Source organism: Neoarthrinium moseri (genome assembly GCF_022829205.1).
Source record: "Neoarthrinium moseri strain CBS 164.80 chromosome Unknown scaffold2_Wmoseri_CBS_16480, whole genome shotgun sequence".
Lineage (NCBI taxonomy): Eukaryota > Fungi > Ascomycota > Sordariomycetes > Amphisphaeriales > Apiosporaceae > Neoarthrinium > Neoarthrinium moseri.
This window is the reverse complement of record NW_026055116.1, coordinates 983,936-999,235: the sequence shown is the minus strand read 5'-3', so window position 1 is coordinate 999,235 and position 15,300 is coordinate 983,936. Positions and strand designations below refer to the sequence as shown.

The 15,300-nt window shown below is 55.5% G+C and overlaps 6 protein-coding genes across 6 annotated transcripts; 2 read left to right on the top strand and 4 right to left on the bottom strand.

Annotated features, from left to right (window-relative positions):
• Nucleotides 1-259: 259 nt before the first annotated feature.
• On the bottom strand, nt 260-1,950 carry JN550_001060 (uncharacterized protein; the record flags this gene model as incomplete). Its single annotated transcript, XM_049308876.1, has 3 exons — nt 260-495; nt 554-1,160; nt 1,213-1,950. 3 exons carry the CDS (start codon nt 1,948-1,950, stop codon nt 260-262), a joined length of 1,581 nt encoding a protein of 526 aa, XP_049176966.1.
• A 1,317-nt stretch (nt 1,951-3,267) lies between these two features.
• On the top strand, nt 3,268-4,821 carry JN550_001059 (uncharacterized protein; the record flags this gene model as incomplete). Its single annotated transcript, XM_049308865.1, has 1 exon — nt 3,268-4,821. One exon carries the CDS (start codon nt 3,268-3,270, stop codon nt 4,819-4,821), a length of 1,554 nt encoding a protein of 517 aa, XP_049176965.1.
• A 619-nt stretch (nt 4,822-5,440) lies between these two features.
• On the bottom strand, nt 5,441-6,717 carry JN550_001058 (uncharacterized protein; the record flags this gene model as incomplete). Its single annotated transcript, XM_049308854.1, has 2 exons — nt 5,441-6,562; nt 6,628-6,717. 2 exons carry the CDS (start codon nt 6,715-6,717, stop codon nt 5,441-5,443), a joined length of 1,212 nt encoding a protein of 403 aa, XP_049176964.1.
• A 1,430-nt stretch (nt 6,718-8,147) lies between these two features.
• Nucleotides 8,148-9,434, top strand: JN550_001057 (uncharacterized protein; the record flags this gene model as incomplete). The annotated part of the gene is made up of 1 exon (XM_049308843.1): nt 8,148-9,434. One exon carries the CDS (start codon nt 8,148-8,150, stop codon nt 9,432-9,434), a length of 1,287 nt encoding a protein of 428 aa, XP_049176963.1.
• Nucleotides 9,435-9,621: 187 nt separating this feature from the next.
• Nucleotides 9,622-9,876, bottom strand: JN550_001056 (uncharacterized protein; the record flags this gene model as incomplete). The annotated part of the gene is made up of 1 exon (XM_049308832.1): nt 9,622-9,876. One exon carries the CDS (start codon nt 9,874-9,876, stop codon nt 9,622-9,624), a length of 255 nt encoding a protein of 84 aa, XP_049176962.1.
• Nucleotides 9,877-10,628: 752 nt separating this feature from the next.
• Nucleotides 10,629-13,537, bottom strand: JN550_001055 (uncharacterized protein; the record flags this gene model as incomplete). Its single annotated transcript, XM_049308821.1, has 4 exons — nt 10,629-11,518; nt 11,578-11,665; nt 11,716-13,244; nt 13,300-13,537. 4 exons carry the CDS (start codon nt 13,535-13,537, stop codon nt 10,629-10,631), a joined length of 2,745 nt encoding a protein of 914 aa, XP_049176961.1.
• Nucleotides 13,538-15,300: the final 1,763 nt, after the last annotated feature.

Below are 15,300 nucleotides of genomic sequence, written 5' to 3'. Positions count from 1 at the left end.
GAATACCATCATGCTCGCAAACTGTGCGCCATCCAGCAGCATTTGATGTACAATCGCCACACAACATTGTTTTATATATTCGTGCAAAGGAGAACTTTCTTCGTAAGGTCAATGACAAAAAAAGGGGACCTTATTGCAAGCGGGATATCTAATCATGCAATAGCCAGCTGCGCAAACAGGTCGAAGTACGGTATAATCAAGATATGTAGTCATCTGCCTCCGCCTTTTCAACGTGTCAGGTGACTGCTTGCCGATGCGTTCAGGCGATATCAGCCAAGGAGGCAAGGACTGAAAATGCTCCACCAGCTCCTGCAAAAATCAACTTCCTGTCCCTTACGGCCATGTTGTCGATCAGGGTTGGAATTTCTATATCACCCTCATTGCCTAGCCCAGTGCGTCCGCTGGCACCGAAACCCCACGTATAGGCCTTGCCATCAACAGTAAGAGCAAAGCTGTGATCCGTGCCGGACGCTACCGAAGCGATAGGTGGAAGATCTAGGTTATCGTCAGTAGCGCTCACGTGCCAGAGATATATATCTCTCCGCATACTCACCTGGAACAACAAGTGGAATCTTCAAGATGCGAGGTCTTCCGTGGCTGTCGAAGACTGTGTTGTGTGGCGTGAATGCATGAGCCCGGTGTCCAGCTTGATATCCATCGATACGACCCCAAGTAATGAGCTCTCCGTTGCTTGTGCAGGCCAGTGAATGATGTTCCCCGGCCGCGATGTCGACCACCTGATAGTCCTGCAAGTTCTCAACTAAACGCGGCTTCAGTTGAGACGCCCCGTCCTCGCCAGCGTCGTCTGGAATGCCAAGCCCGCCATAGTTGTTCAACCCCCAGGCATAAACGCGTCCCTGTTGGTCAATGGCGAAACTGTGGTACGAGCCGCAGCTCACCCGGACTGCCTTGGCCCCTCGTACAGGCAAGGCTCCAATGCTGGTAGGTCTCAGCGCAAGCCGAGGACGAGCGGCGAACCACCTGCGGGCTAGTTGGTTTTGTTCGCCACTGCCCCAGGCGAACACTTTGCCCTTCTCATCCACGGCCAGTATGTGATTGTTTCCAGCGGCCAGTTGCCTGATGTCTCTCAGATCTGGGACGAGTACTGGTGTCTTTTGGATGAAGGAAGTACTGCTGAATCCCATGGTTCTTTCGCTGGACTGATGCCTACGTTAGCAGATCGCTTGCTCGTAACGATATATGGATGCGTACCCTAAAGGTGCCCCAACCGTATACTTTCCCGTCTTCAGTCAGGGCGAAGGAAGCGTTATCACTTGCAACTACCTGGGTCCATACAATCCCAGAGCCAAGGTGCTCAGTATCCACGGGACTAGGCGTACTTTCTGCGGGATTGAGCAGGTCATCTCCGTCCTCCTCAACCTTGGTGTCGCGCCCCAGAGCACCGAGGTCGTTGACGCCCCATGTCAGGATTTTGTTATTTTTGGTGAGCGCAACGGTGTGCATACCGCCACAAGCAATTTGAACGACGCCAACGCCATGTGAGGAGAGAAGATTGTTCAGACGAGGATACAGTGTTTCGACCGGCGACACCCCGTCTATCTCCTTGCTACCGAGCCCCAACTCGCCGCAAGATCCATCCCCGAAGACGAAGACGTCAAGAGGCGCTGTGGGAGCTTCGTTAAGAGTGAAAGTCTTACCGGTCTTCCGAGCTTTCGATTCCAAGGAGCTACTAGTGAAAAGGGCGGAAGATGTTTTCACTTTCTTGGTTGGCTGGGTCGGCTCAACCAGTTTAGTAACTTCGACCTGGCGATCAGGTTGGTCTGCTCGCTTGCGCTTGTTGAGTGCTTTCTTCCTTTTGTCTAAAGACGCCGCCTCTTCTACTTTATGGTTTGCATCATGAGTCTGAGGCTTCTCTCTTCGTGTGTCCGACTCCGTCCTGGAAGAAACGCCGTTGGTGCGCGCTGGCTTGGAAATTCTACGTATAGGCATGTTGTAGATATGTGGGATGACAATTATTGACAATAAGTGCAAAGTACCAAAATCAATGCTTCACTTTTTGGATTTGAAGTCTTTCCATCCGCGTCAGCTGATGGATCTTTCCAAATGTAATAACCAGGCTGCTGCGCCCCAGTGCATCGCATACCCGCGCGTTTATAGGCGCCAACTCGCCTCATTCCCGTACGAGTGCCCCTTGTTGTCCTAGAAGTAGAAAATTTTCAGCTTAGGCAGCTCCGTCTTTAAACACACCGGGTGATAGTTGTCGTATGTGTTGAGAAGCCACTTAATTGTCTCTCCGGTTATGTGCTTGAATCGTTCCCGTAGGGTTGCTACTACCCATGTAATCGTGGAACTTAATCGTCTATGTATTCATGAGTTGCACCCTGGTTTAAGCAGATGGATATGTTTCAATATGACAAAGCTCAACAGCTCGATCAACACCAATAGCCATGGGTTTCCCGCGATCCCTGTGGCCCTTCCGGTATCTTATCCTCAGGGTGAGGTCGAGATCTGCGCGGGAAAGGCACTGCCAACGATACTGGAAGGTGGAGTTCGGGTAGTAACTTTCTCCTCGCAGTATCAATATGCTGTCGTTTCACCTGCAGCATAAAGACGTGAGCACCCTGAGCACCCCTAGGAATCGTCGCACTTATGCACGCGCTGACGACCTAACCCGGAGCAGCGAATGGCCCGGATCAAGACCATGGCGGAACTTTGCGGCAGGCGGCGGCACTTTATTCGCTGGGCCTTCCGGGTCAGTGTCGATATATACAACGGCATGGGAAACTATATCAAATGGCCGTTCAACCCCATGCTGTATTGTTGACTACTGAGATTTTGTCTGTGGTTAGCTTGACTGTGTAATTAGGGGTTGTTGCTGTCTTCACGTGCGTCATGACTTGGCTGGCTCAGGAAAAGTCGGGCCCGGAGCCTGCAGGTGGTGGCGGGGGGAGGGACCCGGAATTTTAGGGGCTCTCCCCGGCCGATCAAAGAAATTAGTTTGCGATGGGATGATCATGATCAGGCGATTTATGATTTGATTCAGGGTCTTCTGGCGCGATGAGTGACTGACACCTACCGATTATCTTTCTCGATCCTCTGGTTGGCTCCCAGGCTCCTCATTACCATAATAACTGACGCATTCCCCAACACATAAGCAAGAGAGCCTCTTGGTCTCTCGTCAGAGAACCTGTATCGTCCGAATCTCCAGCAACCGTCGATCCAACGCCACCCACCTACCCACCCATAAACACCCCCCTTCCCACGACGCTGGAGCCGACGACCGGCCTCCAACCCACATTCACTCCGATGAGTACGCACACAGCTACACAACAAGCCCGTGCCGAGCGCCGGTCCACGTATCATGAGGCCGACGTCGTCGTAGTCGGCGCAGGCGTCTTCGGGTGCGCCGCCGCCTACGCGCTCGCACAGCAGGGCCGGAGCGTCCTCCTCCTCGAGAGATGGATGAAGCAGCCAGACCGCATTGTCGGCGAGTTGTTGCAGCCAGGAGGTGTTGAGGCCCTTAGGAAGCTCGGCCTGGGCCACTGCATCGAGGGGATCGACTCCATCGTTTGCAACGGCTTCGACGTCATCTACTTTGGCGACCAAGTGGTGATACCGTATCCCAAGATTCAGGGCCTCATGGGCGGCTTCGCGAACGGCACGGCAAACGGCACGGCGAACGGCGAGGCGAACGGGCAGGCAAACGGGCAGACAAATGGACACGCCAACGGTACCGCGCACAGCAAAGAGAAAGACCCGAGGCCACAGGGGCGGAGTTTCCACCATGGGCGCTTTGTACAAAAGCTACGAGAAACCTGCCTGGCGCATCCCAACATCACAGTTGTCGAGACGGAGGCCGTCTCGACGGTCAAGGGCGAGCACACCTCCGAGATTCTGGGTGTCGAAACTCGGACAGTTGACCCTGCCACCGGTCAGAAGGTCCCCGACTATTTCTTCGGGCAATTGACTATTGTCGCCGACGGCTATGCTTCTATTTTCCGCAAGAAGTATATTGACAGGACACCAATCGTGCGCTCCAAGTTCTACGCCTTAGAACTGATCGATGCCGACCTCCCACAGCCAAACTTCGGCCACGTCGTCTTGGGCACCGCTTCTCCGGTTCTTCTCTACCAGATCGGCACGCACGAAACCCGTGCGCTCATTGATGTGCCCCTGGAGTGCCCCGCAGCCTCAACAGCAGCGGGTGGCGTTCGCGGCTACATCACCAACGTTGTCATCCCCTCGTTACCGCCCCAGGTCCAGCCTGCCTTCCGCGCCGCGCTGGAGAGAGACAACAAGATCCCGCGCAGCATGCCCAACAGCTGGCTGCCCCCATCGAAACAGTCCCACGCAGGTCTACTGGTGCTCGGCGACGCCATGAACATGCGACACCCGCTCACGGGTGGCGGCATGACGGTGGCGCTCAACGATGTGGTGATTCTGTCCTCGCTGCTCGCGCCGTCCCAGATCCCCAACCTGGGCGACAGCGCCGCCGTGCTGCGGGCCATGGACACGTTCCACTGGCAGCGCAAGTCGCTGACGTCCATTATCAACGTCCTCGCGCAAGCCCTGTACTCGCTTTTCAGCGCCGCGGACCCGAACCTGGCCAAGCTGCAGCGCGGCTGCTTTGCCTACTTCCGCAAGGGCATCACCGACGACCCCATGGGCCTGATGGGTGGTCTGATCCACCGCCCCTTCGTCCTCGCCTACCACTTCTTCGCCGTGGCCTTCCTGGCCATATGGATTGACGCCAAGGCCACGGGGCTCTGGAACATCCCTGTTGTGCTGTGGAACTCGATCAGCCTTCTCTGGACCGCATGTGTTGTGTTCTTGCCAGTCATGTACAAGGAGGTGTTCTAAAGAAAAGGCGTCCCATTTCCCGGGAAACGTCGTCTGTGCGGATTACAGACACTGCCAAAGAATCATCTGTCGATGAGAGTCCGAGTTTACGAAGCGATTAGAAAGGGCTATCAAGCCTTAACATGTGGCGTATGGGGTGCTTGTATGAATATGCATGCGATATGGCGCCACTGAAGAGCTTCCTTGAAGACATAGCATAGAAGAGATGGCAAACCTCAGCTCGGTCGATTTACCCCAATAGACATTCCTGTACATACATTTTGGTATCGGGGAGCGGAGCGGAGCGGAATGATTTGCGCCTGCATATAACTCATGAATATAGTAATCATAATAATGCATTATACCATGTCTCCGAGGTTAACTATATGGCAAGTGGAGGGCCGCCTGTACGACTATTATAAGCACATGATAGCCACGTATAGCGAGAAGTTGTTGATCGTCTATATTAATTCCCACGCGATGCTCTGTTATGGGAAAGTAGGAATCCTCACTATCTCGGATAGATTCACTAGAACTTAATGTACAGAGTTACCTCAGCAAGGCACTATCAGGGTCTGTATAGCACACGTATAGCTAGAATACAAGCCGGGTCGCATTGTTCGCCAATTCTGCCTCTTTTCTATGTGAGCCGTCGTCTGTAGACGCCAAACATCCAGCTCGCCCGCAGCACGGCCAGACCCAACGCCATGCGGATGCTGTCCTGGATGACGTTGAGCTTGCTCCCGTCCACCTCGTGCCAGTCGATGGGCACCTCGGCGACCTTGATGCCGGGGCTGCTGCCAATAACAGCGCCGTCGCTGCCGCGCACAGGCACGGCGGGAGCGGACTCGGCCAGCATCAGCATCTCGATGTCGAAGATCCAGCCCTCGGCGTGCATGTAGGGCACGATGTGGGGCAGGGCGGCGCGCGAGAACAGCTTGAAGCCACACTGGGTGTCGCGGATGCGCGACGTGGCCGGCGGCGTCAGGATCATGAGCACGAGGTGGAAGCCGCGCATCAGGAAGTTGCGCAGGGCCGAGCGCTTGACCACGGCCTCGCTGCCCACCAGGTGCCCACGGCTACCGATGGCGACGCCCCGGTCGCCGGCGTCCTTGACGTCGTCGCAGCCCTCGATGAGCTTGCCCAGATCGCTGAACTTGGAGGCCCCGTCCGCGTCGGCGAAGATGACGTACTCGCCCCGGACGTGTCGCAGGCCGTGGGTGACGGCGCCGCCCTTGCCCCGGTTCCGCTCGAGCGACACGAAGCGGAGGATGTCGTGGAGGCCGTTCTTGGCCGCAAAGTTCAGCACCACCTGTTCCGTCTTGTCCCTGCTGCCGTCGTTGACGATGATGATCTCATACCCGGCCAGGTCCACACTGGGCGAGTTCCTAATCTTCCGATGGGATGTGGTCGGGCTAGTGATCTTCTCAGCGGTGACCGCGGGCTTCGGGTCGCGGCCGAACTTGGCATCCAGGTACTTCACTGCCTCCTCCAAAGCAGGCAAGATGCGCTCCTCCTCGTTATATGCTGGGATCACGACGCTCAGGCGCAGCGAGGCGGGCTCGATGGCGCCGGTGTCGGGGATGTAGACGTCGTTATTGGTTCTGGTCTCGCTGGCGTGGCGCTCGGCAAGCCAGCGGTCGTGCCAGCAGGGCAGCTTGCGCACCACAGTCTTGCCATCCTGGGTCGTGGTTCTGTAGTGCTTCTCGCTGCGGTATACTGGGCGCGGCCGGGGCGCGACGAAGTGAAGAGCGACGTAGAGCTGCGGTGTAAGCGTTAGCACTGTAGTGCATCGGTGCAAGGAGATATCTTGGGTCCTGCGCCTACGGAGAAGAAGCTAACGACGCCTACGGCAACGGCGATCCTAACGAGGATTGGCGTAGGGGTCGCGGTGTAGAAGCGTACGAGACTGTCCATGGTCGTTCTCTGGGCGGGCAGTTGGGTGCCCGGCTCGTGGGGTTCAGGTTGTCATGCGTTGCGTGCGGTGTTGGGACGGAGAGGTACAAATGACGGCCCTGGGCGGGACGACGGGTGTTCTCTTGCGTCGCTCTCAAGGGATTTATTTCATCGAATATGCTGTCCGCCTCCCAAAGAAGAAATGTCTCCGGGACGAGATTCCTTGCGGTCCTCTGCAGGATGAGAGGTGCGCTGCGCTTATGTCTAGTTGTCGTCGGGCACGTCTCAACATGAAAATGCCACGAAGGTCGTTTCGTAACGCGTTGAGGCTGACGTATGATGCACTAAGGGTCCGCCCTTCAGCGGGGCTGCTTAGCGTGCACGCCCCTGTAGATCTCAACGGCCCTCCCCGCATCCTGGAGCTTGTGCCTGCAAGCTGCCGCTGGCACGACTGGCGAACCACTAACTTGCTGCATAGAGTCCCGTTCACATGCTTGTCTCATGCGTGCTCCAAAAGAGTGCACAAGTTTCTTCTTTTTCAAACAAAGACGTCTGACTTGATGCAATGCAAACAATCAAGGGGAATAGCTTGCCCCTCAATTCGACCACCCATTTCAAGCACCACTCGGTGATGCTTCAGAGATTATACTGCATCTGTAAAGCAGGCCATGGCACTTATAGAAACCCGTGCACTGTAACCATCATATGACACTCAACGCCGTCCCAGGGTCTCTGGGACTGCGATCCTGCACAGTAAACCAAGGCCGGAAACCGTGTTATGGATTTCGTGATTCTACCAAAAAAGCAAGACCATTCAGAAGCCATGTGCCGCCTGGAGACTGGCGTCGGTGCATGGAACTGCCAGCATCCCCAAGGAACAAGTCAAGGTCAGCTACGACCTATATGCTTGCTACATGAATATCCATTGACGCTCAAGCACACATACTGTAGACACAATGTCTACACAGCGAAATGGTGCTTGGGGTGCACTGGTACACCTGCTAATTTCATCAGACCAACAATTCTTGGCTATAGCACAGGGGGTTTTCGAACACTCAACTGGAAATCCCAACTGAAAGCAGAGTATCTGTCCAATCCGTATCCCGCGAGGCCTGACTAATGGATTAAATTTCAAGGGCAAGCTTGAGATTTCAAATACTAGAACATACAGTATTTACTGGGGATGTCATGCTATACCTAGGTAAGGAGCTTGCTTGGCAGGTGGGCCGGCTCTCTCCCGGGGCCCGGCTCATCCACCACTGGCTGGGTAGCTTCTGTCTAGCGAACCTCGGCATAAAACCCCCAGATTTCCATGCCCCGGATCTAATCCTGGCCGCGTCCCACGTCACCCTCCGACGTCCGCACATCAGACGCCGCGGCCGCGATGCCCTTCTCATGAACAGCCTCAGACGAAGCGCGCCCTCCCGCCCTCAGATGCTCCATACGCCGCCATGGAGTTCGTCACCGCCCTCCGGGGCACCTTTGACGACCAGAAGCCCTCGCTCTTCGAGCTGCTCTCCGAACAGCAGCTGAACGCGCTCCTGCCGCCCACCCTGCGCTACCTCCTCACCGTCCTCACCCAGCGGTACCCGCGCTACCTGCTGCGCGCCCTCAACTCGTTCGATGAGATCTACGCCCTGCTGATGCTGCTCGTTGAGCGCCACTACCTGCGCACCCGCGGCGGCGCCTTCACCGAGCACTTCTACGGCCTCAAGCGCGAGAAGGCCCTCGCCGCCGAGATCCCCCGCGCCAGCGCCGCCGCCTCGGGCCTCGTGCGCGAGACCCTCAAGCTCGGCCATGCCGACGTCTGGAAGAACCTGGCCGTCATGGTCGGCGTACCCTACCTCAAGCGCAAGCTGGACGAGAGCCATGAGATCGAGGCCCCGCGCGCCCTGCTCGGCGCCAACTACACACGCATGCCCGCCAACCCGACGGTGCGCCAGCGCCTCATGCACTACTACCGCTGGTTCATCCGCAACGTATACCCATCGGTCCACGCCGGCTACTGCTTCGCCGTGCTGGCCTTCCACCTGGCCTATCTGTTCGATGGGTCCAAGTACCACAACCCCCTCATGTGGCTGATCGGCACGAGGGTGCGGAGGATGAACGGCGCCGATTACAAGGCCATCGAGGAGCTCGGCAAGCCAAAAGGGGGCGTGCCTCCTGCAGCTGGTCTGAGCATATTCTCACCGAGAACGCTAGGCCCGAAGATATTAGGAAGCTTGTCAGTTCTATTACCGACAAGTATCTTTGCCCTCAAATTTCTTGAGTGGTGGTATGCGTCCGATTTTGCCAAGCAACTGACCCGGAAGGCGGCGGAGAACTTGGAACTTCCTCCACCGGTCGTAAGCGGGTTGTCGGCCTCAGGGCTGAAGACAGCCAAGAAGGGCGCCGAAGACCCCGGCAAGTCGAAAGACGAAGCAGTTCCAAAGGAGGGAAATACAGAAAATGCGCCAATCGCGACGCCTTCACTTATGCCCATCTACACGGTACCGCCGCCCGAGGACTCAGAGCTGTGCCCCATCTGCGAGGACGAGATCCAAACCGCCACCGCCTGTCAAACAGGGGTTGTCTACTGCTATTCGTGCATACATAAATGGGTGGAGGGCTCTCACCCCCGGCAGGAAGCTTTCATGGAGGAGAGGACGGGCAAATGGGAGAGCGGCCAGGGGAGATGTGCCGTCACGGGACGCCGCGTGCTCGGCGGTACGGAGGGCCTGCGAAGGATCATGGTATAGGAGCATTTACGCCTCTCACTTGTATATTCTTGTTGCATTGCATTGGCGTTATGGTTGAAGAGAATATGTCCGATGTTTCTTGGAAGGCCCTGGGAAGCGGGGCCTGGACCGCGAGCCTATAGACAAAGTTTATTCGAATGGCTCACGCTGCACTCGGCATGGCAGTTGGTGACCACTAGCTAGCAAATCACGAAACTAGTACCCAGCAATAGAGCTCGTCGTCAAAGTTACCCGACGGCACCGTGAATTCTTCCGAGTCCTCAACGTCCTCGGGGCACGGAGGTGGCCTCGGCGGATCTACAGGCGGTGGTGGGAGGCTACTTTGCGTGGGCGTCCTGCCAGAAGCCGGCGCAAAGCTGTCGTCCCTGGCGCTCGCATCTTGTTCTTTACCCTGGTCCGGGCCGTTGTCTTCTCGGCTGACCTTGCTGATGTTGTTCCCCATTACGTAGTCTCTGGATGCTATGTGTGTATCAAACGTGCGCTTGTACTGTAAACATGATGAAGGTGATAGTTGAAGGACTTCTTAGGTCAGGCTTCGAGGCTTCCTATATACGTGCTCTCTGGGGGTGGTGACGATGTTAATGTTCCGCAGGCCGAGGTTATGAGCAAGTGTGCACCTGGAGCCTCGGGCAAAGTGTCACTCGCGGGCTTTGGTGATTCTTCAACTTCATTTTACACACGGTATGATTCAACTTTCTCCATTGAGACACAATTAAGAGGATTTGTGCGCAATAGTTGGGGTGTTCACCATGGATTTAGTCACGCCCTCCTTTGCCGTCGAAGTAGGAGAATGAGATATGGCCTGTGGCTAGAGACCTAAAATATACATTACCCCTTTCCAATAGAACAGACGCGCGGACGATGGATGCTGTCGACATTTTCAAAGAAAGCAAAGTAACGATTGTCAATGCCGAGCAATTTTCTCTTCTTGAGTCTATCTACTATGGCCGAACAAGACGTTATACAAGGGGGTATCCGATCCATAAGCAGCACCGTAGCTCCAAATTGTTGACGTCCAAATCCAAAATGCAACGTGCGACACTAGTTTCTAGAGATATCGCCAACACACACCTCTTGTCAATGGCTTCGGAGAAGACTCGAAGAGGTTGTCACCGGTGAACCCATCTGACGCTGGTGCAGATGGTTTCAAACTGAGGGAACCTTAGTTCCTACAGCATCCTAGGGGCCAGGGCGCTAGTTCAGAGCTTGCACCATCTTCCGGTCACCCTTCTTCTCGGTATTCTTCCTGATTGAGAAACGACCCAATGGTCCCTTCTTCTCCGAGCTGCTGATGCTGTCCGTGTCGGGCCGCACAATCTTGACCGAGTGAGGCTCAAGGTGCGACTGCGGGAATATGCCCCAGCCCTTGCCCGAGGTACCGGACCAGCACCAGTGGTCCGAGTACGTCCAGCTGATGTTCTTGACGACGTCTCCCTTGTTGAGCTTGAGCCAGTTGCCCTCGCCCTTCTGGCTCCAGTTCCACCGCACGGTGGCCTGCATGCTGCTCGTCCCCTGCATCCTCGTCTCGCTCTTGGGCGGCGCGTCCAGGTGCACCGACTCGGCCTCGAAGGCGGCCCGGACTCCATCGTGCCACCCGATGCCCCATTTCCCCTCGTACTTTGCCGGGAACTCGATGCCGACGATCTTGGCACCTACAGCGAACTGCAAGACGCCGCCACGGTCCGGGGGGCTTCGGAGGATACCGTGTGCGTTTCTCCTAGTCTCTGTCGCGACAGCTGTCGGCAGTTTTCCCACCTCACGCGCGATCCCCGACATGACCGACTGCATTGGGGGGTTCGGGAAGTGTAGGTCGAAATTATTCTGGTAGATCCGAGGTATTTCGGGACCCTCAACGATAGTTACGCCTGGTATGGCCGGAAGGGGTCGCGGATGGCGTGCCATGTGCGCAAAGAGCTGCTTTTGGCTGAAGAAAACTGTTGCATCGCTCTCGTCTAGTGTCCTCCCCTCATGGATACAAAACATGCACCCATATATCTGCTCTTCGATATGCCTTACAGGCAGGTGGCTCTTCTGTAGGATTCGCAGACGAAACCCAACGTTATTTGACGTGAAATTACCCGATGCTGTAAGAAGATCAGTCAATGAAGCCGACAGATGGGGGTAAATCATGGGATGGTCTTACGTTCATTTTTTAAGTCCTTTTCCACAACACTGTAGTCAAGTTCGTAGAGACAGCTTGTGCACTTCGCCACCGTCGTGTGCGAAAATCCCTGTATTGTGTAAGTAGGGATTCAGCTTACCCGTGGACAATTGCACTTACTCCGACAGGTTTTCTAATCTTCTTGAAACCCAGGTCTCCTCCCATTACTTCCTGTGCGCCCTTGCAAAAGCCCTTCAACTGGTAAAACGACGAATGGGGTCCTATGCTGCAGTCCGGTTGCCTTGATGGCATCGGCAGGTTTTCAGGTGTCTCAGATTCGACGGGAATAAGTCCAGAATCTTCGAAACCTTGGGGTGAGAACGGGGCAGAGAAACTATTGCTCGTAGGCGGTCGAGGTTGTGTAGTTCTAAGTGTTGTAGATGAGTGATTATTGGAGCTTTCCACGGGAGAATGTACAGGTGATCTGGTATTGTTCGTATACATAGGCGGCTGGGCAGAGTACTGAGGTAGCTGGCCTCCCGGCGAATAAGGGCTTCCCGGTGTCACTGAAGGCACAGAGGATGTGCGTTGCGTACTGGCCACCGGACTTGTTGCTCCATCGTAAGGCACTAGATCGAATATGGAGCTGTTGAGAGAATCGACGGAGGGTTGGCGAGCCGGATGTGTATTTGCGTTCAAGGATGCTTGTCTTGGCGGATAGTTCATGATACCTGTATGGCCCAACCGATGAGTATAGTTGTTGACAACACTATCCTCGGGGATTGCAGGGGATGGGTTGCCAAAATGAGGAGACGCGTTGGAAGGGGACCGACTTGAGTCAGAGATGGAATCGAAGGACTGACCGGAATATCTCGGCGGCTCATTGCTACCGACGCTGGTGTAACTAGGTCTTGACCTTGCCGCAGAATCCGCGCGTAGTCGTCCATTAGTCCCAAAGTCGGTCACGGGGGATCTGTCATGCCAGTGAGAGGACTCCCTGTCTGCTTGATTCGTGGCACCGGCGTTGTAACCCCAGCTAGGGTTGCTATTGCTAGTGAGACGCTGGGTATGACTTCGAGAACTGGTCGAGGAATTTCTCTGGTTCACCCCAGGAATCGTGGGCGGCAATGTTGGTGAATCACCGCCTCCATGCACTGGTCGTCGTCTTTCTACGGGGTTTCCATCTTCAGAAAGGGCGTTTGGACTGAGCGGCGGCGGCCTGTCCACTTGCCAAGGGTCTGCGGACGGTGGCCGAGGTGGAGGCTCCAGCGGTTCCTCAAACACTTCCGACTGGCGAGAGCTGTGCCTATCAAGGTCACTGACTGACCGAGAGGCCGCTCTGGAGGTGGCTCTGGGGCCTGTGGGTGCATCAACACCCAAGTCTGGCCCAGCTTGTGCGCCCATCACGAGCATATCACTCAATTGCTGCTCAACTTCGTCGATCGTCCTGTTAGGACCTGATGGCGGGTCTATGATGACGCTCGCATGCCTCGAGGACTCTGACGGTTCGGAAGCAGCCACCGGCGCTGGTGCCGGCGCTGGCGCAACCAGTTTCATTCGCTTCAGAATATCCATAATCTTTGGGGCGACTTTTCTCGAGGCCTTCTGTAGCTCTTCAAACTTCTCAAGATCGAATTCATCGACCTCAACGAAATCGTCAAAGTCCCATAATAGATCGTCCAACTCAGACCGGAATTGCGCAATCTCGTCTGGACGCTGCTTGTCAATAACTGCTAAGTATAATGACATATAAGGCATACTCACCACTCTCTTTCATGGCGTCCACAAAGTTGGATCCGTATGTCGCATAATTCCGCTGGCACAGAGGTTCTATCTTCTTCAAAGCTCTCTCGCCCTCTTTGACCAAACTCTGGGCAGCCTTGAGCATAGGCGCCGCGGCTTCCTGGTCGTCCGCATCCGTGGCATTCTCAATAGCAGTGTTCGCCTTCTCGACAATCTCTTTGAAAGGCGACAGTACGAGCCGCTCTATTTCGTCCGACATCGTGGTGCGCAGGTCGCAGTCGATGCGACGTCGGAAGCGCACCCGCGTGGTGGTATGCCTAGTGCACTGTAGGTGGGGGTGGTCGATAACACGGACGGACGTGGGCTGCTTTCTGACAAAGCTATAGCGAGGACTGGGCCAGTGACGCTTTTAACGTTTTGACGATCAACTCAAGCTCATCGTCCAGGGCCAGCGGGAAGGAAGACGGCGAGAAACCTTGGGCGCATCACAGGAAAGACGAGGGAGTCTGAGAAGGACGCCAGAGGTCCTAGGAATCGAGACAATGCTTGCTTCTTGCGGAGAGGCTGAATCGCGGGCAACTAGGTGACCACAACTGCCACAACCAGTTAACGCCCTCAATTTCCCCCGGGGCGGAGGATAAGGGATCCCCCACTGTCGCACTTGGGACCCGGACGGCTCTGGAGTCTCGAAGGCTGAAGCGCCGTCTTGCACACAGATTGGGCGCCATCGGGGTAACTAGGCACCCCCTTGCTACTGGCAGGGGCCCTTTTCCCAGGTCATGCAAGCTTCACACCATCTAAACCCACCAAGATACCGGTCTATTGGTGACTGGACCATGCTGGTCCCTGGGGAGCCGTTGTGGGTAAACCTCCGTGACGATAGAGGTCACTAAGTGCTCTGCAGGGTCCGCAGCTGAGTGGCCCCGCCCGTAGACTGCGCGACTATCAACGACAGGCATCTCTAGGCTCTGTCGTCCAACCGACGAGGCTGTGTCCATCACGCAGGCGGGAACGAACACGGTTACAGTAAGCGATTGGCGACCTGGAACGCTGCTGAAGGAGAACTCTCAACGTGACTGGCCACGCGACCTCGACCTCAACGTAGATTATCCGTCCGTCGCAATTAATACCAGCTTGTTCAGTACAGACATATGTAGATGTAGTTGGACGATTGGCAATTCGATTTTCTTGATGCTTGAGCGCAAATTGCTGACTAGATGTGTTACATTGACTTTGACTGCATATGTGGCACGTATTGCTGACCTCTAGGGAGCCACGGGCTGATGTGGTGCAACAGCACCACCGGCGGTAGATGCAGGGCAAGTTGGAGTCATTTCAGCCGGATTATCGCGAGACGCAGCTTCTACGTCCGAGGATGGCGCTCTCGATTCACTACATCTTCCCATATGAACCCAACCCTGTATCTACACGATGGGCAGGTTGAGACGCGCTGTTTTCCACATGTCGTTTGAACTCATATACACCTCGGCAGCAGGAACGGGCCAGGGACCGAGACCACTCTCGCCTCGCCGACTTCATTTCGACTGACGCCTTTGTTGCGCTCGCTCATTGACCAGCACTAACCTTCGGATAATCCTTGCAGAGAGTACCATTGAGCAATGCGACCTTGGGGCGCCAACCAACGGCTTGCGCGTTGAATCAACAGATGGTAATGAAAGCCAACAGCCAGCGGTCCGATCCCCCAAGAACGGAAGCTTCGTCATCATATCAGCTCTCTGTGTCTTGCCAGGAGAGAGAGCCACGGATAGGACGTGATTGAGCCTGGACGGATCATTTCCGGCATGCAAGAACGATCCTCACGGGTACCAAGCGAGAGTAGCACAGTGGTCCTAGTGGAAAGTTCCGAGTCAGCCTCGGGCCCAAAGACAGCCACGCACTTGTAGAGACAAGCTTTCCCTGAAACGATCATCGTCCACTTCACAAGACCACACGCGGACATCAATGAGTCGCCCGAGGAATGCGGTTCTAAGATTGCTATGCAGGTCTATTGGGTGGCTGAAG